The sequence below is a fragment of the Rhincodon typus genome, chromosome 16, assembly GCF_021869965.1.
Source record: "Rhincodon typus isolate 14 chromosome 16, sRhiTyp1.1, whole genome shotgun sequence".
NCBI lineage: Eukaryota > Metazoa > Chordata > Chondrichthyes > Orectolobiformes > Rhincodontidae > Rhincodon > Rhincodon typus.
In genome coordinates, this window is record NC_063347.1 from 24,810,299 (window position 1) to 24,837,986 (window position 27,688).

Here is a 27,688-nt window from a genome sequence, read left to right on the forward strand (position 1 = left end):
CTCTCGCTTGGTAGTGTCTTGTTTCCAGCAATGGCATTCCTGGTGCAGTTTCACCCTCCCATCCAGGTCCAGGAAGATTAGATTTAACCTGGTGCAGAGTCTTCGCCCCATTAGTAATCTGCTGGAGATATCCCTGTAATTGCATGTGGGATGGTCCTATAATCAAACAAGAACCTTGACAACTTGGTATCTAGCAAGGCTGTAAGCTGTGTCTTCAAGCCAGCTTCAAAGTTTAGCTTGGTCTTTCTGCCAGGCCGTTGGATGATGGGTGGCATGGAACTGTACTTATATATCTAATCTTATTCAACTTTAGGAAATAACTAAAATCCTAGCTGGTAAATGATGATTATCTGTAACAAACACTTTCAGGATTCTGTATATTGAAAAAGATGCATGCAGTTTTTCTATCACGTCCTTATGTTTGACAAATGGACCATATGCATGTGCAACCATTTTGAATGGATATCTACAATACCAAGAACATTGAATCAATGAATGAAACACAGAAACATATTAAATAGGGGCAGGAGTAGGCCATTCGGCCCTTTGCGTCTGCAACACCATTCAATACGATCACGGCTGATCATGCAATCTTAGTATCCGATTCCTGCCCTCTCCCCATACCCCTTGATCTCTTTAGCCTCACAGGCCACGTCCAGCTCCCTCTTGAATATACCTATTGAACTGGCCCCAACAGCTTTCAGTGGGAGAGAATTTCACAGGTTTACAATTCTGAGTGAAGAAATTTTTCCTCATCTTAACCCTGAATGGCTTACCCCTTATTCTTAGACTGTGACCCCTTGTTCTGGACTTGCCCAACATTGGGAACATTCTTCCCGCATCAGGATTTTATATGTTTCTACGAGATCTCCCCTCAATCATCCAAATTCCAGCGAATACAAGCTCAGTCAATCCAGTTTTTCCTCACATGTCAGTCCTGCCATCCTGAGAATCAGTCTGGTGAACCTTTGCTGGACTCTCGCAATAGCAAGAATGTCATTCCATGGAACAGGAGACCAAAACTGCACACAATAATCAAGGTGTGGCCTCACCAAGGTCCTGTATTACTGCAGCAAGATATCCTTACTCCGATACTCAAATTCTCTCGCTATGAAGGACAGGATGTTATTAGCTTTCCTCACTGCCTGCTGTACCTGCATGCCAACCTTCAACAATTGTTCCACCATGACACCCAGGTCTCATTGCACCTCACCTTTTCCTAAGCTGCCACCATTCAGATAATAATCTGCCTTCCTGTTTTCGTGACCAAAGTGGATAACCTCACATTTATCCACATTGTATTGCATTTGCAAAGTATTTGCCCAATCAGCCAGCCAGTTGAGTCACATTGCAGCTTTTTAGCATTCTCTTCACAGAAGACACTGCCACCCAGCTCAGTGTCATCTGCAAATTTGGAGATATGGCATTCAATTCCTCTATCCAAATCGTTAATTTATTGTGAACAGCTGAGGTCCCAGCACTGAACTCTGCAGCACCCCAGTCATCATTGCCTGCCACTCTAAAAGGGACCCATTTTTCCCAACTCCCCGTCTGCCAGCCAGTTCTCTATCCATGTCAATACATTAATTCTGATACCACAAGTTTTAATTTTCCTTACTAATCTCTTGTGTGGAAACTTGACAAAAGCCTTTTGAAAGTCCAGATGCATAATATCTACTGATTCGCCACTGTCTACTCTACTGGTCATATCCTCAAGTATGATTTCCCTTTAGTGAATCCATGCTGACTGGGACCGATTCTGTCCCCGCTTGCCAAATGGTCAGTTATCACATCCATAATGACTGACTCCAGCATTTTCCCCACCACCGCTATCAGGCTAAGCGACCTGTAATTCCCCATTTTCTCTCTCCCTTCTTTTTTAAAGAGTGCAGTTACATTAACTACTTTCGAGTAAATTGGAGATTTTCCAGAGTCTACAGAATGCTGGAAAATGATCATTATTGCATCTGCTATTTCTAGGGCCACTACCTTAATTAGGTAGTAGAGCATCAGGCCCCGGGTACTTATCAGGTTTTAATCCAATCAATTCCCCCAATTCCATTTCTTGACTAATAAGGATTTCCTTCAGTTCCTCCTTCATGTTTGATGATCTGCCCCTAGCATTTCCTGAAGATTATTTGTGGCCTCCTTAGTGAAGACAGATCCAAAGTATTTGTTCAACTGGTCTGCCATCTCATTGTTATCCATTATGAATTCACCTGATTCTAACTGCAAGGGACCTACATTTGTCTTCACCGGTCTTTTTCTCTTCAAATATCTAAAGAAGCTTTTGCAGTCAGTTTTTATGTTTTTTGCAAGTTTACTTTCATACTCTATTTTTCCTTTCCAAATTAAACCCTCTGTTCTCCTCTGCTGCATTTTAACTTTCTTCCAGTCCTCGGGTTTGCTGCTTTTTCTGGCCAATTTGTATGTTTCCTCTTTGGATTTAATACTGTTCCTGATTTTCCTTGTAAGCCATGGTTGAGCCACCTTCCCTGTTTTACTCTTACACCAGAGAGGGACGTACAATTGTTGAAGTTCATCTATTCTTTAACTGTCTGCCATTGCCTTTCCACTGTCAACCCTTTAAGTATCCTCAGCCAGTTTATGCTCAGCTAGTTTATCCTAGCCAATGCATGCCTCATACTATCAAAGTTAGCTTTCTTTAAGTTCAGGACCCTTGCTTCAGATTTAATTGTGTCACTCTCTATCTTAATGAAGAATTCTATTGTATTATGGTCACTCTCCGCCAAAGGATCTTGCACACAACGTTGCTAATTAATCCTCTCTCATTATGCAGTACCTAGTCTAAGATAGCTTTCTCTCTAGTTGGTTCCTCGATATACTGGTCGAGGAAATCATCCCTCACACATTCCAGGAAATCCTCCGCCATTGCATTGTTACCTGTTTGGTCAGTCCAATCAATACGTAGATTGAAGTCACCCATAATAAACTGCTGTACCTTTACTGCATGCATCTCTAATTTCCTGTTTGACACAGTCCCCAACATCATAACTACTGTTTGGTGATCTGTACACAACTCCCACCAATGTCTTTTTCCCTTTGGCGTTCCACAGCTCCACCCATACTGATTCCAAGTTGTTCATTATTGTGTTAGTCTCCTCTTTAACCAGCAATGCTACCCCACCTTCCTTTCCTCTGTCCATCTTTCCTGAAAATTGAAAAGCCCCGGACACTGAGTTCCTATCTTTGGTTGCCCTGGAGCCAGGTCTAGAAAGGACCTGCATATTCAATGTGCAACCGAGTCCAAGATTTACTCAGCTATTCCCACAGCGGTGGGGGAGCTGCTGATGGTAATTTCTTGTTTGCACTCTGGGCAGTGTCTGCATCCAGACCTGGCCACCAGACATAACATCTTGCCAACATCTTCGTTTTGGAGACCTCTAGGTGGCCCTGGTGGAGTTCAGTCGGCATTTGGCAGTAATCTTGGTTCAGGACAATCACTTTTGCACCCCATAACAATGTGCTGTCCTCTATTGTGAGCTGGTCTCTCAGGGTCCAAATAGGTTCCAATTTTAGTTGGGATGGGCTTTTGGCTTCCCCCATCTTTCTGCATCCAAAGTCCGATATTGTCAGATGTGACTGGGAATGTAACCAGAAAAGTTAATATCATACAGACCCTTCCATTGGGGAGTACCACCGGTGGCGTGTCTGCCAGCAGGAGGTGGCTTAATGCATCTGTATTTGCGACTTGGCCTTGCAGACTATGTTCTAACTTACAATTATAAGCATTTAGTTTGAGTCCACCATTGAATGTGGCCCAAAGCTATTGGAGGCACTGCTCTGTCCTCTTTAAGTAGACCTACCTTTTTTTGTGGTCAATGATTATCACAAATTTTCATCCATAAAAAGGTACTAGTGGAATTTCCTGACTCCACATATGACCGCTAATCCTCCATTCTCTATCTGGTCATATTTATTCTCTGCATTAGCTAAAGTCCCAAATGCATTGGCGATTGGGCGTTCCTCCCCATCGGGCCACCTATGAGCTAATACTACTCCGATATTGTATGAGGCGACAATATCAATATCAGATCTCACTTGGGATCACAGTTTGCCAACACCTTAGAGGATGATAGCTGTTTCTTTACTTCACTGAAAGCTAGGGCTTTTCTATGCGACCATTTCCAAGGTTGATCCTTTTTTAGGAGTTGATGCAAAGGTGCCAAGATGGAGGCCAGGTCATGTATGAACTTTCCATAGTAATTTGCTGGCCTAAGAAATGACCTAAGCTCCAACAAACATGGGAGCCTGGGCACCTTTGAACACACTCAGTTTATCTTTCAGTGAGAGTAACCTGGTCTTGTTGACTCTGTGGCCTTGTGACATTTTTCCCTCTTTAGATGTACACTCGCCTTGGAAAAATGCCATAGAACTATACCCAAGTTGCCTAAATTTTCCTTATTAGTTTTCCCTCTTATTAGAAGGAAATCTAGGTAAATGGCAGCCTGAGGTAGACTTTACAAAATGTTATCCATCATCTGCTGAAAAATTGAACCGGCTAATGATACTCCAAATGGCAGTCTTGTTTATTGGTACAAGCCCTTATGAGTATTAATTGTAGCATACTTCTGGGGATCCTTGTCTAAACGCAATTGGCAAGTAAGCGTGGCTCATGCCCGGCTATGTGAAGGACAGCCCCCCACTGGAAGCTTTACATATAAATCCTCTATGCAAGGGATGCGCAAACCTGTGAAAAGCAGTGTACCGTTTATTTAAAATGCCCACAAAGGTGAACCGACCCATCGGGCTTCAAAATCGGTACAAACATTCCACCAATTGGACTGGTTTGATGATTCCTTCATTTTCCAGCCTCTAGTTTTGCCCATAAGGCAGGCCTTGCAGATTCATGGAATTGCTTCCCAATCAACATGGCCTTCGCTCCTCTGACAGTCCCTACAGCTTCCGGGAAGACATCCAGGTATTTAATTAGGACTTCACTTGGGCGGTCATTTTCTAATTGAAAAACGTTGGGCCAACCTAGGTGAATCTCTGTCAATCAATTTCAGTCCATCAAGCTTGAGCTTTTTACTACAATCACTGGTAACTGAACCAGCTGCTTTTCATAAGAGACCAGAACCGAAGTTGTACCCTTTATCTGTAAAAGTTCACTGTATAGGTTCTCAGTCTAGCTGAGGTCTTGTGCAAACTTAAGGGCTGAAGTCCAAAGAAAATTTTGTTAAAAACCTGTTCTGCGATCATTGATACGACTACGCTGGTATCGACCTCCATTAGAACCAGATGGCCATTTAACCAGATGTTAATTTTGATTGGTTCTGATTTTGGTGTTGTTAAGCAATTTAACTGTTCCAAACTATATATAGGTGGACTTTCCAAGTATGAACTCTCCTGTACTGGCCTGTGGTCTCTTACTCAATTTAGGTCTAGTAAGACTCTTCTGTTGTCTCAAGTCCACATACTGGCAACAACTACAACAGCTTGCCAGATCAGGTCCTGAAGCCCGAAACATCAGCCTTCCTGCTCCTATGATGCTGCTTGGCCTGCTGTGTTCATCCAGCTCTGCAGCTTGTTGTCTCAGATTCTCCAGCATCTGCAGTTCCTACTTTCTCTGAAAATTTTAACTGCTTGGCCAAGGCTTAGCTTTGTTTTGGGGTTTTGCTGTTGGCAGACCTAGAGTCCCTCTGATCAGGATATGTTCTGAGTGAGGCTATACAATTGTCTTCACTTACATGGCGTTTCCCAAGCTCAGACGGACTGGCAAGGGTGTCCACTCCCATTGGAACACCCTGCAATTCATATGCTCCACTTGCCGCATTTTCCAATGATAAAGCCAGTTGTAGTGCCCGTTTGAAGTCAACTTGGGCTTCAGCTAGAAGGTGTTTTTGCGTAGTTACATCATTAATTCCACATACCAAACAGTCTGTCAGCATCTCATTAAGGGTTAAACCAAAGTCAAAGGCTTCTGCCAGTCTTCTTAACCCAGTCAAAAATCCCGACATGTATTCTCCTGGTTCTCGAATTGCCAAGTAAAAACAAGCCGGTCTCAGAATTAGAGGAAGCTTGGAGTCGTAATATTTCTTAACTATGTCCAGCAATACTTGAAAGGTTTTAGTATCTGGTGCCTCAAGGAAAGTCAGGCTCCTAATAACAGAAAAAGCTATAGCTCCATAGGAGAATTACTTGTTGTTTTTCGTTAGCCACAATGTCGTTTATTTGGAAAAATTAACACATTCTTTCCCACTGAGCCCAGTCCTTGATGGCAAGATTGAGCGAGCCAAGCTTCCCAAACAAAGGCATGATGTAAGAAATGCTTACACCAACTCAAAGACGACTATTGCAAGTGGGTTTCTTCAGGATCAGGCTTTACTCTTATTGCCACTAAAATAATTCCACACAGGATGGTCTCCTGTTACCGAGTCACCCTTTATTTACACATGAGCAGTCCTTGACTCTAATACTGCCCCATTCAGAGTCAGCTATCCGAGTGGCAGTATTTCTGATGGTCCCCTTTTTATCTGTCAGCCAAGGTTGCTCTGCCACCTTCAATGATCTGTGCACATGTACACCCAGATCCCTCTGCTCCTGCATACCTAAATGGCTGTACCCTTAGTTTATGCATTACATTACACTCATCTTGAACTTCATCTGCTACCTGTCTGCCCACTCCAATAACATCTGTACATTTCTTTGAAGTTTACAATGCTACCAAGTTTCACACTATGCGTAAACTTTGAAACTGGTCCGGCATACCAAGATGTAGATGATTTATATGTATCAGGAAAAGCATGAGTCCCCTGGGGAACTCCTGTACAAATCTTCTTCCAGCTTGAAAAAAACTACTGACGACGTTTCCTATTTTGTACCCATACTGCTGCTGTTCCTTTTGAAATAACTCCACAGAGGCTGGTATCCCATTACCAAGTCACCCTTTATTTACATATGAACAGTCTTTGACTTTCAGACTGTGTCATTCAGAGTCAGATATTAGAGTGACAGCATCTCTAACACTCCTTTTTATCCGTCAGCCAGGGCTCCCTGATTGGACCAGATGAATAACCCCAATCAGGGAACTCATATTCTATGAGGTCCAGCTGGCTAACCTCATTACAATCACTACACCTTCTATTCTGTAGCCTATAACCTTTCTCACCATTCTACTGTGTGGCAGTGTTTTAAATGTCTTCCTTATGTCCACGTACACCATATCAACAGCATTATCTTCCTCCATCTTTTCTGTTATCTCTTCAAAAACACTCCAGCAATTTAGTTAAATATAACTTGCCTTTTAAAATCCATGCTGGCTCTTTCTAATCAGCCCGCCTTTCACCATGTGACTCCTAATTCTACACCAAGTAGTTGTCTCCCGAAGCTTCCTCACCACTGAAGTAAAAGTGACCAGTCATTGCTGGATTCATCTGCACGACATTTTTTGAATAAGGGCATAATGTTTAAAGTTTACGAATCCTCTGACACCCATCTTGAATCAAAGGAGGACTGAAAGATTATGGTCCGTGCTCTTACAATTTCCACTCTCACTTCCTTCAAAACCTTTGGATGCTTTTCATCAACACCTGGTGCTTTGTCAGCTCTAAGTATCAACAGCTATCCAACAGTTCTGTCCTATCAATTTTGATCTGTTCCAGTGACAGATTTTCTTCCTTTGTTACCATGATAGCATCAACCTCCTAAATTTTCCCCCACTGCCATCTGATCTAATTGGCCCAGCCCCATTCCAAGAAAGCATATCCAAAAGTACATCCTTTCTCAGCCACTGAATGGATGCGGGTTCCTAGTGGTTGACTAGGAGCCCAGTTCTCCATCCAGCGTGTGAAAAGTAGCAAACATGATCCCTCTAATCAAGAAGGGTTTTATTAGGGAGGCAATAAACAGAAAAGTATAAACCAGTTAGCTCGAATTGTGTCATGAGGAAGGTGTTAGAATTGATCTTTAGAGAAATTATAACTTGGCACTTCGAAAAATTCAAGGTAATTGGGAAGAGTTAGCATGGTGTTTATGAAGGGGAAACCACGCTTAACCAATTTATTAGATTCTTTGAAGGAGTAAAAGGTACTGTAGGTAAAGGTGAGTTGGTGGGTGTACTGTACTTGGATTTCCAGAAGGCACTTGACAAGATGCCAATTCAGACAATATTGTGGAAGATAAAATCTGAGCTTGGGAGCTACCATGTTAGCACGGATGTAAGTTTGGCTGGCTGGCAGAAATCAGAGACTGTACATAAATGGATCTTGGTCTAACTGGCAGGATGTGATGAGCAGATTCCTGCAGGAGTTGGTGCTAGAGACCCAATTTTTTGCAATTTACATTAATGACTGAGATGAGAACAGCATATTAGTCAAAGTTGCAAACAACACAAAGATAAGTAGGAAAGTATGTTGTGAAGGAGTTTGCAGAAGGATATAATAGGTTAAATGTGTAGGCAAACATCTTGCTAATTGAGTATAATGTGGGAAACTGATAAGTTTTTCATTTTGACAGGAAAAATTAAACGGCAGAGTATTACTTAAATGGAGAATGATTGCAGAAATTTTGAGGTACAGAGTGGTTTAGATGTTCTTGTCCATGGGCCACAAAAGGTAATTAAGAAGGGTTATGGAATACTATGCTTTATTATAAGAGGGGTTGAACAGAAAAGTAAAAAGGCTATACTACAATGATACAGGACAATGAGAACACCTCTCAAATACTGTGTGCAGTTTTTGTGTCCTTAAATAAGGAAGGCTGTAAATGGGTCAGAGATGATTCAAAAGATATTTACTAGACTGATGCCTGGAATGAGTGGGTTGCCTTTCGATGATATGTTAGACAAGTCCAACTTGTTTCCACTGGAGGTAAGAACAGTGGCTGGACTGAACTCTGATCGAGAATAGCCTAGATAAATTGGATTTGAAAAAATGTTTCTTTTTCTGAGTCCAGAACTAAGGGGCACTGTTTCAAAAATTTAGAAGAAATTTAAATCTAATTTTTAGAAAGAGATGACGAGAATTCTTTTTTTTTTCCTCTGAGAGGGCTGTGCAACTTTGGAGCACACTGCCTCAGAAGATGGTAGAAGTGGGGTCATTGAATATTTTTAGAACAGAGGTTGACAGATTCTTCAGGGGTAGGAGAATCAAAGGTTATCAAAAGTAGATGGGAATATGGAAAACACAAAAAGATCTACATTGGTCTCACTGAGTGGCAGAGCAGGCTCAAGGGATCAAATGGTCTGGTGTGGAACGTGGGAGGGATTGAGCCAGTGATGATGCTCCTATACGTCCGCTGATTCCACTTTTCTAGGTGGTAGAAGCTGAAGGTTTCCTGATTTGTGCTTTGTCAATTACGGACAAGCTTTTGGAAGTCTAGAGATTAGTTACTTGTTATAAAATTCACAGCTTCTGATCTGCTCCTGTAGCTACAGTATTTATACTGATAGTCCATTTAGGTTTCCAGTCAGTAGTAACTCAAAATATTGGTGGTGATGGATTCAGAGAAGATAAGGCCATTGAATGTAATGGGAAGATATTTACCTTGTGCTTGCATTTATGTTACAGGTTTCACCAAGCCTGAATATCGTCCAGGGCACAGGCTGCCTCAGTATCTGAGGACTTGTGAAGGGTACTGAACACTGTAAAATCATGAGCAAGCATCCCCACTCTTGTGGAAGGAAATTAATATGAGGCAGCTAAAGCTGGGCTTAGGGCACTATACTGAGGAACCCTTACAATTATATCCTTTGGCCAAACTGTACAATTACGTAACAAATGTTTACATCAATAATTTCCAACACCAATGTGAACATAGCAAGTCAGAATGGGCCAAAAATTGAGACAAAAATAGGATATAAAAGGGTTGACAATCAGAAGCAAGATTTAGAAAAAGGCACAGTGTTTTATAAACAGGAAGTGTGTACAGATCTAAAAGTTTAAATACAGTACTAGTTGATCTCCCCTGAGACAGCACACAGAAAGCTTCTGGTAGAAAAAGACACGAGGGGCAATTTTTTTTACACAGATGGTGGTTTGTATGTGGAATGAACTTCCTGAGAAAACGGTGAATGTGGGTACAATTACAACGTTTAAGAGACATTCGGATAAGTACGTGAATAGGATAGGTTTGGAGGGATATGGGCCAGGAGTAGGCAGGCAAGATTAGTTTAGTTTGGGATTATATTCAGCATGGACGGTTAGATTAAAGTGCCAGTTTCCATGCTGTATGACTCTTTGACTCTATAAAAGCAGAAAGGGTATGGATGGCATCAAGAAGAGCACTGGAAGAAAAAAATTTCAATGATGGTCACTGAAAAAGCATGGATAAGAATTTTGGCATTGCTGGGATTGAGGTAACAGCATAAAAACAGAAATAGTCAATCTTAGTGATTCACATGTGTCTAATTAAACTTAAAATTAAATGGGACACCAAGATTGTACAATCTCCTGTTTAGCCTATGCAAAGAGTTAATTAGAGGACTTAAATCAGGAACAAGAATGGTGAGTATTTCATGGGAATGGAATAAGAATGATTTTGTCTTGCTGATGTTAAGTTAAAGAAAGCTCAGGTTATTCCTGAATTGATGTCAAACAAACATAGTAGTTTATGATAGTAGATCAGTACATGGAATCTGTATGATGGTAAAGAGCTGGAACGAAATAATGTTAGCACAGATACAGAAGCAAATTGAATGCCTGCAGATGTCATCAAGGCAGCATGCAGATGAGGAATACAAGAAAGGCAAGGATTGGATTTTTGTTGCTGGGCAGACATTTTTGGCAAGGAAGTAATCACTAACATATAAATCACATTTCCTAAACTACCTTAATATTTAATGAATCAATGCATTTTTCTTTGAAGAACAGAAACAATAATTTTGTTTTCTCTCTTATTATGTGTACATTTAGGTAAATTCAGCTGCCAATTAACCAAACAGAGACATTAAAATCTCTTTCACAAAAAGCAATTGATTTCTTAAATTTTGTCATACTGAAGCATACGATACCTCAACTGCATTTCAATATTCAGACTGTGCAAAAAGTGTCCACCGAAAGCCAAGCAGTCCACTGGAGTCAATGTTGCATAAATCCAGCCTATTAACAAAATAATACATACTTATTACCATTCGGTCAGAAGATATTCTTGCAGAAATGTGGTTGTCTTGCTGGCCTGGGTATCAGATATAATTTCCATGAACTGAAATTTTTCAAATTTCAATTCTTTCACATGAATGAAAAACATGATCCTCTTTGCAAGTACAAAATCACATTATACATTCAACAACTGCAGCACATCCACAAAACCTTGTGGCACATGTGGTTGTATCTCGTATTCTGGATAACCATTTGGTGAAGGACAGTACAGGAGCCAATCTTTACTCAGTTCTTTATTTGTTTTCAGAGTTAAATATTACAAAAATCGCCCTGAAATCAAACACACCACAGTTTCAATAAGTGTCAGTTTCTATGTGCTCAAAGTGAAACCCCAGTTAATACCCACCACCTATGTAACATTTAACATAATTAATATACAATTAAAACTATATAACAAGTAAGACAGAAACTAACTTTTAGAATCTAACATTTAGTAATGAACACAACCCTCCAGTTATTTTACCTTTTAACCACAATAAATGAATAAAGGAAAATCTACCTGCTCTCCAATCACTCCTGTTAGGATATGCCATATCTAATTCAGATTTGTATAAAAATACATTCCCTATCATGTAGCGTTAAATGTTTGCCACCTAAAGATTCCTGATACATGCTGTAAGACTTATTTATACTTTATCAATATACAGTGCAGATCCATTATAACATTGTCAATATACTGCAAATTCACTTACAGTGGGGGATGTTCTCATGATTTTCAAAAGAAGTAAATATTTACCTGAAATTTAACTTTGCTTATTAAACATAAAAGAAAACAGGTGTTTGCTTATTAACACCATCAAACTCTAAGCAGATTTCATTTTTGGACCCCAACATCCAGATTATAACAATTTCCACTGTACGTATGTAGCTAAACAAGCAACATGCATTCTTTTATTGTAACAATTTACGATATTAATACCTTATTTATCCAAGCAGTTCTAATTCTTTTGAATTACTGCTTCATGCATCCAGCTGCTTCCCAGATTAATAGATATATCATTTATTAATTACTCCTGCAACAATCTAACGAATACAGCATTAATGCTACTTCAATATGGTACACGCCTTGTGGAAAGATATTAATTGTTTTACCTCCCAAAAAATTCAAATGACATAAAAGCATAAATAAGATTAAAGCATATCATGGTGATTAACATGATATACAACCCCTTGGATTCTTCCCAATTTCCCACCTTAGTGCACCATTTTCAAATTACAGTGGTGAAACATTATACCTGAAGGAATAAACAAACTCTGTCCTTGTTTCAGGGTGCATTTGTAGCACTTGTCCACTTGATCTGCAAAAAACATTTCACTCTGATTCGACGACGAACTCCATCTTTCATATAAAGCAAGGTTTGCAGAGGTTGACTTAATCAAATAAAAAATTTTCTCTCCCTGCAGAGACAAGATATAGCATACTTAATACTAAACATATTCCTTTTGCCAGATTGCAAATGAATTTTGTGCTATATAATTTTCAGTAACCGGTTCATTCTTAACATCCTTAAAGCAATAAAATATCCAAAGCATATTTCCACAGATACCAAACAATGATGAAAGAAAACATCAGTGGAGATGACTGAAAACATGGTTAAAGAGGCAGGTCTCAATGATAACAAAAATGGGGAAAGCCTACAGAAAGTCAAATAAATTTAAAGGAAATAGATCTGAGACAGCATAAGGCTTGACTAGTTGACTTAATTGAATGGAAATACAAGCTCTTTAGTTCTATGTTTTTCTGACTTGTACTCACTGTGAGTACCCCAACAAAATCAGGATCAGCCTCTGACTCCAGAAGATTGTTTGAGCTGGCTGGAATGGAGTTGAAGTTGTGTTCTTAGCTTTCAGAAAAAATTTTAATCAAGAGTTATTTTACTCCCTCCCATGTAACATAACGCATTTGATAGTGATTGGACAGAACTGCCTTGCTGTTTTTAAAGCTTCTCAAAGTCAATTAGGAACAAGTATATAATAATTGTATATGTTCTTAGTGCTCTGTGCTTCACAAGAAAAGTTTTAGTTTTTACTCCAATGTGCTGTTTTACATTGCTGTGCTTATTATAAAGTTGGCATACAGTTCCACTTGTAAGTAGGTATTTTTCTTGTTTAAAAATTCATCTTCAACTTACACGTAGAAGATGGTACCAAGCAGAAGAGCCCCCGGAGCCTATGTGAAAGTCTGTGTAGCTGTCCTTTACACCAATTTGGCAATATTTTGTAACTTTTGGCTTTTCAAAAAGCGAATCATCATGCCATAAATTATCAACCCAGGACAATTTCTTGACAACTTCAGGAGCTTCAACCAAACTAGACATTCTGCAAAAAACAACAATACAGGAATGCAAATCTGAGTTTTTGTTAAAATCCATTTTTCAGTTAAGATTTTTTTATAAACTCTCACTGTTACCCTTTTGTTCCTTAACTAGATAAGCATTGGGTTTGATATACCTTGAGCTATAATAACTCTGAACTATTAAAACTTAAACTAATGCCTTAACTAAATGTTATTCTACCTGTGTTTGCTCTTCAATTGCTGTCACTTCTACATCAAAGAACATCAGTCCATGTTTAGGATTTCTCAAACATAATTATTAATGAAAAGCATTTTAAATCAACATACTTGGATATAGTATGACACATCTCCCGGACAGGTGAAACTTGAACCCGGACCTTCTAGCCCCGAGGCGGGGTCTCGACTAATGCATCATAAGAGTCCTAACACGATAATTTTTTAAAAAATCAACCTGTTCAGGCATGTTACGACACATCTGAAGCAGAATGGAACTGAACTGTGATCTTCTGGTCTAGAGGCAAACTGTGCCACAAGACTTTAATTATTAAATATATTTTATTCATTATGAATCTCAATTCTTCTTGACAATTTTTCTCAGAACCAAATGAGAACAGCATTCTTCTATGAACACAAATAAGCACTGTGTCTGGTTAGATTCACTAAATTAATTAAGCACACGATGGATTAACGATCACCCATCATAACATCTGAATAACTAGAAAGAATAGTCGAAGGCTAGAGCCATACAACTATCATAGTTGTGCCAACTCTGTGCAAGTGTAACTAATTCAGTCCTACTCCACTGCCCTTTGCACCATAGCCCCACAGCACGTTGCTTTTGAGACAAATATCCAATACTGTTTGAAAGCAACAATGGTACCTGCCTCCATCATATTCTAAGGCTGTGCACTCCTCGCCCTAACCACATATTTCTTGAAAGATTTTCCTCATGTTATTTTGGTTCTTTTGCCATTCACATTAAATTGGTGTCCTCTGCTTCTCAACCCTTTCCCTAATTGGAACTATTTCTCCCTATCTATTCTGTCCAGACTCCCTTTGTTTTTGGCACCTCAATCAAATCTCCTCTCAACCTTCCCTTCTCTTAGAAGAACAGACCCAGCTTCTTTATCTTAATAAATGGAATTCCTCATCCCTGGAATCATTCATGTAAGTCTTTTCCACAAACTTTCTAATACCTTCATATCCTTCCCCAAGTATGGCGCCCCAAGTTGGAAACAGTACTCCATTTGATGCCAGCCAGGGTTTTATGATGTTTCGCCATAAGCTCCTTGCTTAGGTACTTTATGCTTCTGTTTCTAAAACTAGGACTCTGCACTTATCATTAATCACTTTTTCAGCCTTTCTACCACTTTGAGTAACTTATGAACATAAAGTTTCAGGTCCAGTTGCTCCTCCACCAACTTTTTAAAATTGAACCTTTTGTTATATATTGCCTCTCTTCTTCTTCCTAGCAAAATGCATTTCTTCATACTTCTCTGTATTAAATTACATCTGCCACTATCCTTTTATAATTTTTACGTATTTTTGTTATGGATTATTAACAGCGAAACAACATTGAGAAATGGTTTAATTATGCAATAACGTTACATTTACAAAACATACTTTGTATCTGAAAATTCAAGGTTAATCACATTAAGAACTCTCTTCCGGTTTGCACTATAGTAGTAGTCAACAAATTCCTTGATGGTCAACTTGCAGGTCTTCTGTTTTGTGACATCTACAACATCAATAACTCTGTCTGGGCCTAGAAAATAAAATGAGAATATAACAAAACATGTCTATAAAGGACTGTAAGCTCTTACCATAGGATAAAATAAGAAAAATATCAAAGGAAATGGTCTCTCTAGTATTAAAAGTCCAAAGTGAAGTTATGTAAAATATGAACCACCAAACAAAAATTATTTCAAATGAATTTATTTTGATTCAATCCTCATTAATTTAACCACTGGTCAATATTTGCCATAAAATCACATAAGAAAGGGACACAAGAATAATTAAAATGCATACCAAGAGAATGAAACACCAAAGAAAGTAGTAACTTCACCACCAATCACTAACTTAACATTGATCCAAAAGGAGAAGCAGATAGTAAGCACAATATAACATATTATATAGGTTATCATTGGATATTGGATAAATATTTTAACAGTATTTAGCGTAAACAGAGAAGCAAAAGGTTATTCTGATGTCTGCACTTCATCTTGTATATGAAAGATACAAAAAAACAGACAGAATCTTATATGGATCAGAGCGACCTGGGCTTGGCGAGATGTGCAGTAAGTTTAAGTGACAAGACCGGTGAGGCCCATCTCAACGTCAATCATCTCGCTCCATCTTTTATGTTCTTCATAAGCAACTTGACTAGTTTCTCGCAAGGCGGCAGCAAGATGCCAAATAATGGTGATTAATATTTGTTAAACAACTTGTAAGTGCCACCACTATCTTCATTAACATTCAGCCTGCCATCTTGCCAAACAAGTTCTACTTTGGGAAAACTTGACAAAGAAACCAGAATGAGCATCTGGCTAATTCAGCTTGCCATTTGCTCTGAATGTGGCAAACTGGGCACCAACATCTCGGACACACTCCATAGGCACTGGCCACATATACCACACTTCCACGAACATTGGCATCCGACATGTACCGGCCACTAAGAACCCTCACGGCATATCTCCAATCAGCTTACAGGACACTTTTGCAATTCAATGCTGCACGTCAGGCCGCACCAGCAACTATCACTGTATTGCTGCAGCAAGGACACTGTACACAGGGACCCTCACCCAGATCATGGACTGGACCAGACTGCATGTGCGAGCTCTTCATTTGTTCTCATAGAGTTCACTCACTCTTTGCTCACAGCATCCCTGTCATGCCTTTTCATGTTTTTCCTGCTCACCCAAGATTCTAGGCTCTTATAACTCTGTCCTATTGTTCTGTTTAGCACAGACACAAAGCCTGGAAGCTTCTCATTGTTGACAGCAAGCCCAGTCAAGTCAAGGGGGATATAGCCTTTGCTCAGGGGTTCTTGGTACAGTAAGCTAAAGGCAGTCTCTGATATCAATCCAGGCCTTGCTCTGGGTGGTCAGAGAAAGGAACTGGGCCTCAAAAGGAGTAGGCTGCCAAATGATGGGCTGCACACCACTCATCTTAATTGATGTTTTTTGCCATTTGGGGGGAATTTTCCTCCTGTAATTAAAGAGGCAGGTATCACAGGAGATGAAAATTGGTGGCGCAGCTGTTGGTGTTGGTGGGAATGTGTCCCAAGTTAGTGTGCAGGCAGGGCAAAGGTCATGGAGGGCTAGGGTGTCAAGGAGCACGGTGGGTGAGAATCAGTGGGAAAGATGTCGCACACAATAATGAGAGTGGTAGAGATGAGCATTGGTGGATGGTCAGTACAGTAGCAGAAGTAGAGTGTGAGATATCAGAGGGAAAATGATAGTTTATGCCTTTGGAGGAGGAGTGGAGAAGGACATTGATCTCCTTCCTATATTGTTGGGTATTCCTCCAGACAGCTGAGGCAGCACTGATGGAGGTGGCAGTCTTGGACCCAGCTGGCACAATTTGGTGCTGTGGCCTCCATTGCTGTTTGTAGGGGATCAGCATGTCCTTTGTCAGCACCCATCCATCTTGCAGGAGCTCCAAGTGCCTGCCTGTACAGGGGGTACCAATTTCCCCCTATTTGTCATGTCAGGGTCAAACGTCAGCAACTGTTCAGGCAGTTCTTGTCCTGCTGCACAACAGGCTTTTAAAGATGGCATAGGGTGAAGTTAAGCCAGTAAATGCCAGAATATCCATGTGTCGAATTGTTCCAGGAACACATGTGGAAGATGGGCTGGAAATCAGACATGAGAAATGCCATAGGGGTGTCATTATTTTAATTAATGAGGCGAGTTTGGTAAGATAGGTCATGAGAGCTCACTAGATATCGCAGCAACAAAACCTCCAAAAATCTCAACGCAACTCAGACTTAGCCAAAAACACATACGATTCAGGCATTTGAGTATTAGAAATCTGTACTTAAATTAAAAAATATTCAGAATCTACACTAGATTTTGAAAGTGAGGTCAACCTTTCAGCAAAATTTGTTTGAAAGGTATTTTAAAAGCTGAAGAAAACAAAAAAGGAAATCTTGTTTTATACAAGATTTAAATCAAATATAAAACAGATCTTTACAATTATTTGATTTTGTCAGAAGACTCTAATTACTTATGACCTCAGCTTTATATTCTCCCATTATGACTCCTGGTTGCTTAAAGCAGTTATTTGGATTATGCTGATTTGAAACATGCAACATATTTGATCATAATTTAATAAAAATAGAGATTATGGATTAAGGGGATGATGTGAACAAAATTAACTTTTGTTTTTTTATGGCATTTCGCAATGAAACAGCTCCTATAAACCAGTTTTCACCGATGAACACAGCCATGGACTGAATCTTACTCTCCTTTTGGCTAAGTGTCAATTTCATCGATTTCATGGAGGGTTTCTTTCCATGAGACCTAGCATTTTTTTTATCGTGTTATTTTCCAAATGATGCCTCATTAACTACCTACACCATCCCAGTGGCACCTCTAATGTCTGAAGTTAAATGGACTTTACAAATCCTACTCGCTACTACCTGGATACCCTGGAATATACCAGTATCCATGGCACACTTGCCACTTTCAAAACACCACTATACACATGGACAAGACCAACAGTCTAGAGTTGCCTGCATGGTTTGTAACATATCCCCTTACCCGGCCGGTAAGGGGAAACTGCCTTCTCACTTTGCAGACAGGCACCTGGAGTTCCTATTGAATGGGGTGTTGCAGTGGGGGAATGTCCTCCTCCCCAGGAATGGAGACAAGGCTGTGCCATCAGACCATGCAAGCCTAGTCCAAGGTTGCCACCCAGGTTATTGCGGTCTCAAACATCTGGAGGAATGCCCAGCAGTGGAGGAAGACGGTCAATAATGTTATCCACTCAGCCAGAGTAAGTGCCATTATCTTCTCTCTGACACCTCATACTTACTCCTTCTCTGCTACTGCACTTATCTTCCATCAAGGCTCATACTCTATCTTTCCTACTATGATATGCAACACTTCCACACTCGCTCTCACCCACCCTCCTAACCCTGTATGGTCTCTGCACTGCTTACTCACTTACTTTGGACACCTCGCCACATTCCCCACCAGCACTCACAGCTGTGCCACCCATTTTCGTCTCAATGTCTCCCCTTCTCTCATTTCAGGAGAAAACAGCCCTCACAAAGGCTGCAAAGAAGGGTGGTGGGCTGTCAAATATTTGGCTCCTCCCCCGTTTGAGGACAGAATCCTTACCCTGACTGCCATGAATGACCGTGCCCAAGTCTCTGGAGTTATATCGGAGGCTGCCCTTAACTCACTGTGCTAAGACCCTGCTGAGTCTCCCATGACTTGACTGAGGACTGCTGACGACCATGACAAGCTTCTGGCTTTGTGCCTGCACTAGGTGGCAAGGCAAGACAGGAGGACTGTGAATCTAGTCGCTCTGGCTTAGAGGGGAAAGCACAAAAAGACAAGGCAAGGCAAGGCAAAACAAGGATGTTGTGAGCATCCAGGTAGTCTTAAAGTAAGTCAACACTAAGACAGGAAGTGAACAGCCCTGAGATGCAGTTTGGTCCAACCATTCCCTTTGTCCCTGAGCATTGGATTGGTAGCTGCTAGTGTGCTCCAAAGTGCAGTTTCAACTGCAGAACCATCCTTTGGGAAGATCAGAGAGGTACCTTAAGGGTCCTGAGAGGCTGGCTGATGTCGGAAGCCAGCAACCATAGATGGGGTGTGAGTGTGGTCGATGCTCTGGAGCATCCTCTGAGATGTTGTTGCTGCTGTCCAAGAAGGTGGTGCAGAGAAGCAACAGGTGAGCTGAAGTCCCCAGGTACCTGCTGTGATAGTTGACGATGTCTAGTTTCCTCACAACAGCTGCTAGGATAGGAAGCTACATATTAATAAGGCACAATTTGCAGTTAATGAAGCCGCTAACATGCAATAATTCCTGCTAACAGGCATCGCGCCATTCCCTACTGAGAATCTTATACTGACATCTGGAATTTAATTGAAAAATGTGGTTATTGCTCCTGATATTGTGAAAGGCCTCACTGGACTTCTCACACAATTCTCCCAAATTTCCATAACTCACACCATTCAGGGCCCTATAAGGTTCAGCCACTGCATTTGCAACTTGTACACATGCCAGACATAAAGCTATTTTTTGTTGTACAACAACGTTCATTATTCAACCTTGCAGAATAAGACTACTTTGCATAAAATACATGATAATTAAGTGGTGAAAATAAATAGAACAAAACATATTCTCGGCTGAGGGTACATTATAATGTAAGGAAGGAAATTATTCTTTGCACTTTCTTCTCTTTCAGCATAACATAACCTGTTGATAAGTCAAATACTTACCAACATAATTTTCAAGGTCACTAACAGAAAATGTCAGTGGTGGCAAACTTAATCCCAAACCGTCCTTCTTTGCAACCAAAATAGGTCCAGTAAAACCATTTTCTTCCAGAAATCCCAAGGATAGTTGAGTTCCAGTCAGCCTTTGAATAACCTCTTCCGCACTAAACAAATAAATAAATTTGCTTCAATTCAATAAAAGCTTTTGATAGAAATTGTTACTTTAACTACGCTCTCTATTTTTCTACATCTTACGTAAAGAACTAACATGTGTGTTTTGAATAGAGGTCCAGTTGTTTATAGTTATGTTCTTTGCCATATTTTCACAATGAATATTCTGGTCAAAGTCCATATAATAATCATAAAAAAGGCAAATTACTTACTATTAATCCCCATTTTTGAATTAAATCTTGGGCTGCACTTATTCATGGGATTACAGGCCAATTGATCAAAGCAAACAAGGAAAAGCTATTCAGTATTTCTCAATGTCTTTAAATACTGCTGGCATGTCATGCGAGCAGATTACCTACCAAATAACATCTACCCTAAATCAGCTTTAGAACAGTCGGCAAATAAAAACTCAAACTGATGAATATTTCAATGGAATAGAGAGGAGTAACAGAATGCATTTCATAGAATCATAGAGCCATTACAGTGCAGAAGGAAACCATTCAGCCTTTTGAGTCTATGCAGCTCCCTGAAGGAAAATCAAAAAACCAGACGTCCGAGCACATTAGGAACGCCACTGTCTCCAGTCTGAAAAACAGCTATTTTTCACCATTTGCTGCTTTGTGTCCTAAAACCATTTTTATACCCAAGCTGACACTGATCCTCCTAGTTCATGAGCCTCAATTCTGTTCTCCAGAATGTTACAAGGTACTTTGTCAAACACTTTCTTAAAATTCACAAAGACAACATCCACTGTATTCCATATATCCATCTTCTCAGTTACATCTATCAAAAAGTTCAATTTTTATTTTTCTTCATTAAAGGGAATATGGACATTACTGGCTCAGTATTTATTACCCGTCATTCATTCATGTTTTCTTTGTGTATACCAAAAGGATTGCAGACTGTAATTAGTTCACAATTTTTCCAAGGTTCAGAGGGATGGAGAATGGTCAAAGAGTTCTTTTTATTAAATACCCTGACGACAGGAATGATGAAGGAATATTGGACCAAATGAAGGCGATCTAATCAAGTTAATGTGTCACTGATTGCTAAAGATGTAAAGGATACTTATGTAATCAATCATACATTTAAATCTAACAGATTTCTTCTTCCCCCAAACCTGAAAGAAAAACGCCATTAAGTCCTGATCAATTCTTTATCTGGAAGAAGGTAAAGGAAGAGGTTTGCAAAAGCACACCATATCTGAAAAAAAGGATATCCACACATACATCATCTATTCTTCAAATGTCTTGATGTCAGGCATTTCAATCTCCAAGTACTTAAATGAAAAGTTGGCATTTAGCAATCTGACTGGAAGGAAAATAAATCATTCTTCTGATCATCAACTTACGTTCCCATTTATGACTTATATCTGCTTGCAATGCAACATTCTGGTATTTTGTTATCATTGAAATGTCAGGTAATGCAAAATATGTCAGTTGCTGATGATCAGAAAATCATCCTCAATGGGAAAATTGCCAATTTGGCTACAGCTGCGCCATGTTCTTGATGAAATCAGGTTCTGCTTTGTTGAGTTAAATTGAATTTTAGTCGCGTACTTTATATTTTTAGCTTCAAAGTGGAAGAACGGATCAACAACTTCCTCATGGAAAGTTCAGCTTGCACACTGCGACTGTATCAGAAAAATTGGCATATTCCACTGAACAGACTGTGTCCTATGGAACAGCATTTTTCATGAAATAGTCAATATACTGACCAAAGGATGAAACTACAGGCAGGGTTTCAACCCTGCATGGATGCAAGCACCAAGGCAGTCAAAAATTCATGCATTGGTCAATATCTTGGTTTGCTGGCCTCATTTCCAACCACCTCCCCCCCACCCTGCCCAGGCCTTTTTCATGGAGGCAGGTTTGGAATCAGCAGAGTTACCAACCTAGCAGGTCATTAATGAAGGCTCATTAAAGATTATTTAAGCCAACTGTCAGACTTTTCCAGTCGGTCTGTAGACCAACCCCACCACCCTGTAAGGGACTGGAAAATCAGTAGGGCAATGTATAAGAAAGGCTTTGAAGTCACTCATGACTGAAAACAACAAATGTGGGTCAGACAGCATCCATGGAGAGTCAGAAAGCTAATATTTTGAGTCTAGATGACTCTTCACCAGAGCCCAGAAGTCACCCAATTTGATGGGTCTTGACTCTTGCCGTAGGCTAGCCTTGCGGCATGATGTTCTTCTGCTATGCTGAGAGCAGTTCAAATTTAAAAGTTTAAAATACTGGAGAGAAGATGAGGCAGGCTCTCTCTCTCTGTCTCTCTCTCTCTCTCACCTGACATGTTAAGTTCCTCTATGTTTGAATGATAGCCTTGAAACGTTAGTAACTACAATGTGAAAGAAGCTTCTTATGAGCTGGAGAACCTCCCAATGTTTCTCCAGCATCAAGAGCCTGCCCAACAATCTTGATCAGATTGGCCATTAATTAGTTTCCCAGTTCAGGAAAGTCATTACAGAGTGACAGGTCCCCACGTTATGCAGAAGTGTGACCACCATTTGATCCCAACAATGAGGTCCTGATTGGGTACAGGGTCATTAATGTGCTATACCTTGGAGATCGATTCAGTTACCTAGTCCTGCAGAAGTATTTTCTGCCGTAACCTCCTGACAACGCCACTTAAACCACAATAAAACAGGCAAAAACTAGAATAGTACACATGCAAAGATGGGAAATGCATCACTTATGCATAATAGAGGACCTAATTCACCAATCTGCAGGTACCACTTTTTCATTGTCTTTGAAACTTTTCATTTTAAGTGACAAGCTAAGTTCCTCTGTGGTTGAATGATAGCCTTGAAAAGCTTGTAACTGCAACATGAAAAACACTTTTTATGCAAAACAATAAAGGATATAAGATGACTAATTTATAGCAAGAAAGCTCAAAATCAAGAACAGTTGGAATATTATCAGTTGCTCGAATAATTTTCTCTGGTTTGCTTTGCTCAATGAAATGTTACACCTTCTTTCTCAGGTAGCAAGGTGGCAAACAATAAAACTGGAGTATAATCTTTACACAAATGCAAAATATTGAACTGCTGAAAAATAATCTCTGTTTCTCTCCAAAGATGCTATCTGACCTGACCAGTATTTCCAGCATTTTCTCTTTTCACTTCTAGTCTTTACACAATTATAAGCTTTTATTCACACAGAAATACATTGAATTCATGCACCTTCAAATCAAATCGCCAGAATTTCAGTCAACTCATATATAGGAGCACAAGCGAATCCCCAGTTAATTCTTACTACATGAATACAAATAAGCACTCAATTAAAATTCATGTACCTCACACTGTAAGTTGTTTCCATTAGTCACACTACTTGCATAACTGTGGTGCTTTTGGCAAGTAATCTAATCAAGATCTTGAGATAAATAAACTAATACTCAGTTGAAATATTCTAATATACAACATATGCCTATCCACAAAATAACGACTAAGTTGTACAAATAAAGGCAACTAGATTTGTTATAAGCAGACCATATTTCCAAAAATACACAGAATAAAAATGTGATTTAGGAGAGATTTTCACTATATCACTCAACTTACATGCAGAATATGACACATTATGGAATTGGATTTCAAGGGAGGCAGTAAAGAACATAGAACAATACTGCATGGGAACTGGCCCTTTGGCCCTCCAACCTTGCGCTAACACATTTTGCCTTTCCATAGTAAAACAGTCTTCATTTACAGGATCCATATCCCTCTATTCCCTTCCTATTCATGTATTCGTCCAGGTGCTTCTTGAATGCTGCTATTGTGTCTACTTCCACCACCTCCTCTGGCAACGCATTCCAGGCACTCACCACCCTTTGTGTGAAAAACGTGCCTCGCATCTCTCTTTTAAACTTGCCCCCAACCCGCACCTTGAAACTTTGTCACCTGATAAGATTGATTATGTCAGCAAGTTCAGGAGATAATTAGCTAAGTCATACTGAAACACTTGTTAAAACATTATACACATTATTGTGAGATATGATTTTCCTGGACGTTTAGAACAGCAAATACCCACAGGGGTCTTTTCTGAATTTGTATATTCCAACTTCTGTTGACTATGGATCCTGCAAAATTGAGTTTTACCATTCAATGATTAATAAAGTAAAACTGCAGAATAAAAGTAAATAAACTAACTTGCAATAAATTCCAACTCATAACTGATGGATCCTTTTTTGCTATTATTTTATCGTACTGTATGAACTGCTGACAGTGTAAACTGAATTCTATAGAAAATCAGCATTCTTTAGTGCTAATATTCAGCTTTTGAAAAGTAAGTTTTATACATTAATTAACTTTACATTCATTTAAAACAAAATCTCGTTGGAAGAATTACACGGTTGATTAGATACTTGTCTTATTTTGCACTATACAAGTGCAATCTTCAACAGGAGAAAAGTATCTTATTCGACCAGAGTAAATATAGTTTGCTTAATTAACAATTTCAAATAAGATATCTACAATAATTATGGCAATTTGCTCATTATGCATTACAAATTCAAAACAGTTAATGAAGAGATAAATACATTTTGTAGCTATTAAATTTAACTTATTAAATGTCATTCAAATTTCTCAGATTAAATAATGATGGATTCTCGTAACAAATAAAAATTTAAACAATTTGTACATTCAGTAATTCCTCATAAGCAAATACCTCTCAAGGGAAAATTCCTACCTGGGGAAGGTCCGGCTTCGGAGCTCTTTTATGAACACTTGGCTTCCATTCTGAACTGGTCGTGTAATATCCACAGTATGTATCGGCTCATACTTCTGCTTTTTCTTTTTCACTATAAAGTATAAAGAAGAAAATACTGTGCTGAAAACAATGAGTAAACCATTACAGCAGTCAAACATTACCATTTAATTGCGATGTAACATGAAAAGAAAGCTCTGATGGGGACAAAAGTGTCAAAAGCTCAAGTGTTTTCAGTAAGTGTCGTCCATGGCTCTCAAATGTCCTCAAGTACTTTACAGCTGATTAAGTACTTTTGAAGTGTAGACGCTGTTTGTAATGTAGGAAAGACATCAGTAAATGTACACCCCTGCAAATCCACAAATAGCAACAAAATAAATAGCCAGAGCATCTTTTTTAAGCTTTGGTCAAGGGATCAACGTCAGCCAGAACACCAGGATATCTCTCCACCTCTTATGTGACTCATGATCTTTTACATGTATCTCAGAAGTGAGACAGGTCTCAGTTAGTATCTTATCTGAAAGACAGCAATTCCAAATAAGTGAAGCACTCTCTCAAATAAAATGCCATCCTGGGTAATGAGGACAAACTGATAGCGTGGGTGTTGAGTCATGCCATTTCTGCTCCAAAGTGATAGTGAAACCATTTAACAACAATAACAACTGTTTGAATGTCAGTTATTCTTCCTTCATTAAAGATAGTTATCCTTTAAATACCAAGGGTAAATCAAGTCAATCTAATAGTGGAATCACACTGAGTTCTTTCATTTCCCGCAGATTGGAAAACAGCCAATGTGAAGCCACTCTTTAAAAAAGGAAGTAGACAAAAAGCAGGTAACTATAGGCCAGTTAGCTTAACTTCGGTAGTGGGGAAAATGCTTGAATCTATCATTAAGGAAGAAATAGCAAGACATCTGGATATAAATTCTCCCATTGGGAACACCCAGCATGGGTTCATGAAGGGTAGGTCATATTTAACTAATTTGGTGGAATTCTTTGAGGACATTACTTGCATGGTGGACAACGGGGAACCTGCGGATGTGGTGTATCTGGATTTCCAGATGGCATTTGACAAGGTGCCACACCAAAGGCTGCTATATAAGATAAAGTTTCACGGTATTACAGGTAATGTATTGGCATGGATAGAGGATTGGTTGACTAGTAGAAAACAAAGTAGGGGTAAATGGGTGTTCTTCTGGTTGGCGGTCAGTGGCTAGTGGTCTGCCTCAGGGATCAGTGTTGGGACTGCAATTGTTTACAATTTACATTGATGATTTGGAGTTGGGGACTAAGTGTGGTGTGTCAAAATTTGCAGATGACACTAAGGTGAGTGGTAAAGCAAAGTGTGCAGAAGACACTGAAAGTCTGCAGAGAGACACAGATAGTCTAAGTGAGTGGGCAAAGGTCTGGCAGATGGAGTACAATGTTGATAAGTGTGAGGTCATCCATTTTGGTAGGAATAACAGCAAAATGGACTATGTTTTAAATGGTAAAAAATTGCAGCACACTGCTGTGCAGAGGGACTTGGGTGTCCTTGTGCATGAATCGCTAAAAGTAGGATTGCAGGTGCAGCAGGTAATTAAAAAGGCAAATGGAATTCTGTCTGCCATTGCCAGAGGGATGGAGTTTAAAAACAGGGAGGCTATGCTGCAGCTGTATAGGGTCCTGGTGAGGCCACACCTGGAGTACTGTGTACGGTTTTGGTCTCCTTACTTGAGAAGGGATATACTAGCACTGGAGGGGGTGCAGAGGAGATTCACTCGGTTGATTCCAGAGTTGAGAGGGTTGGATTATGAAGAAAGACACAGTAGGCTGGGATTATACTCATTGGAATTCAGAAGAATGAGGGGAGATCTTATAGAAACATATAAGATTATGAAGGGAATAGATAAGGTGGAGGCAGAGAGGTTGTTTCCACTAGCAGGTGAAACTAAGACTAGGAGGCATAGCCTCAAAATAAAGGGAAACAGATGTAGGGCTGAGTTCAGGAGGAACTTCTTCACCCAAAGGGTTGTGAATCTGTGGAATTCCCTGCCCAGTGAAGCGGTTGAAGCTACCTCGCTGAATGTTTTTCAGGCAAGGCTAGATAAATTTTTGAACAGTAAAGGAATTAAGGGTTATGGTGTGCGGGCGGGTAAGTGGAGCTGAGTCTCAAAAAGATCAGCCATGATCTTATTAAATGGCGGGGCAGGCTTGAGGGGCCAGATGGCCCACTCCTGCTCCTAGTTCTTATGTTCTTATTTCAAGAGGTCATCTGGTATCAAATCATTTCTGTTTTCCCACACACTTCATACATGGTGTGTAATTTTGTTTGGTGCCCTGTACATTTGCTCCCCCTGAGATAATTCTGCTTCCATTCACTTTGCCTGAGACTGTATAGTCCCTCTCCTATTGAGTTCCCTTTTCAACTGTGAGCCAGTCCCTTTATATCTGTGTATGCCTACAATAACTTTGATGTTGACAGTTTCTACTCAAGCTGATCCCAATTCACTAATGGAAGGTTTGCCAAAAGTAAGTGCACCAAATTTCAGCATTTCTTTCTGGTCTTGTACATATAAACTATTATAGTCTAGTAAATAGATTATTTCATTATTGTGGGTGCTGCCTTACATAGTTCAATTTATACATATACTGAAGTAATAACCGTGCTTTAATTTTTTATTATGCAGAAAAAATGGCAAATCCTATGCATTTGAAATTCAATAACACTTACATTAAGAACTAGCTTATTTTTTATCTGACCTTATGCTTAACTATGTGGACTGTGATGGCATCAATGAGTAAGTAAATAGAACAAATGTATTTTAAGAAAGGACAATTTGGGACTGTACAAACATTAAAGCACAATACGGAGAAATGGTGAAACCAAACTATAGTCTGGGGCTTTGGATGAGAGTGATGATAAGCTTGTTGGTTTAGTGATTCTTTAGCCTTATTTATCAAAATTGTG

General features: G+C 39.6%; 1 protein-coding gene across 2 annotated transcripts in view; it reads right to left on the reverse strand.

Annotated features, from left to right (window-relative positions):
- phf2 (PHD finger protein 2) overlaps positions 1-27,688 on the reverse strand; it is a 131,258-nt gene that overhangs the window by 50,914 nt on the left and 52,656 nt on the right. For both annotated transcript variants that reach the window (XM_020523277.2, XM_048606181.1), the window contains exons 3-8: positions 24,722-24,833; positions 19,872-20,032; positions 15,040-15,181; positions 13,253-13,439; positions 12,356-12,518; positions 10,973-11,060 (exon numbers count right to left, since the gene is read on the reverse strand). In XM_020523277.2, coding sequence (XP_020378866.1) covers positions 10,973-11,060; positions 12,356-12,518; positions 13,253-13,439; positions 15,040-15,181; positions 19,872-20,032; positions 24,722-24,833 — 853 coding nt within the window. The remainder of the gene's footprint in view (positions 1-10,972; positions 11,061-12,355; positions 12,519-13,252; positions 13,440-15,039; positions 15,182-19,871; positions 20,033-24,721; positions 24,834-27,688) is intronic.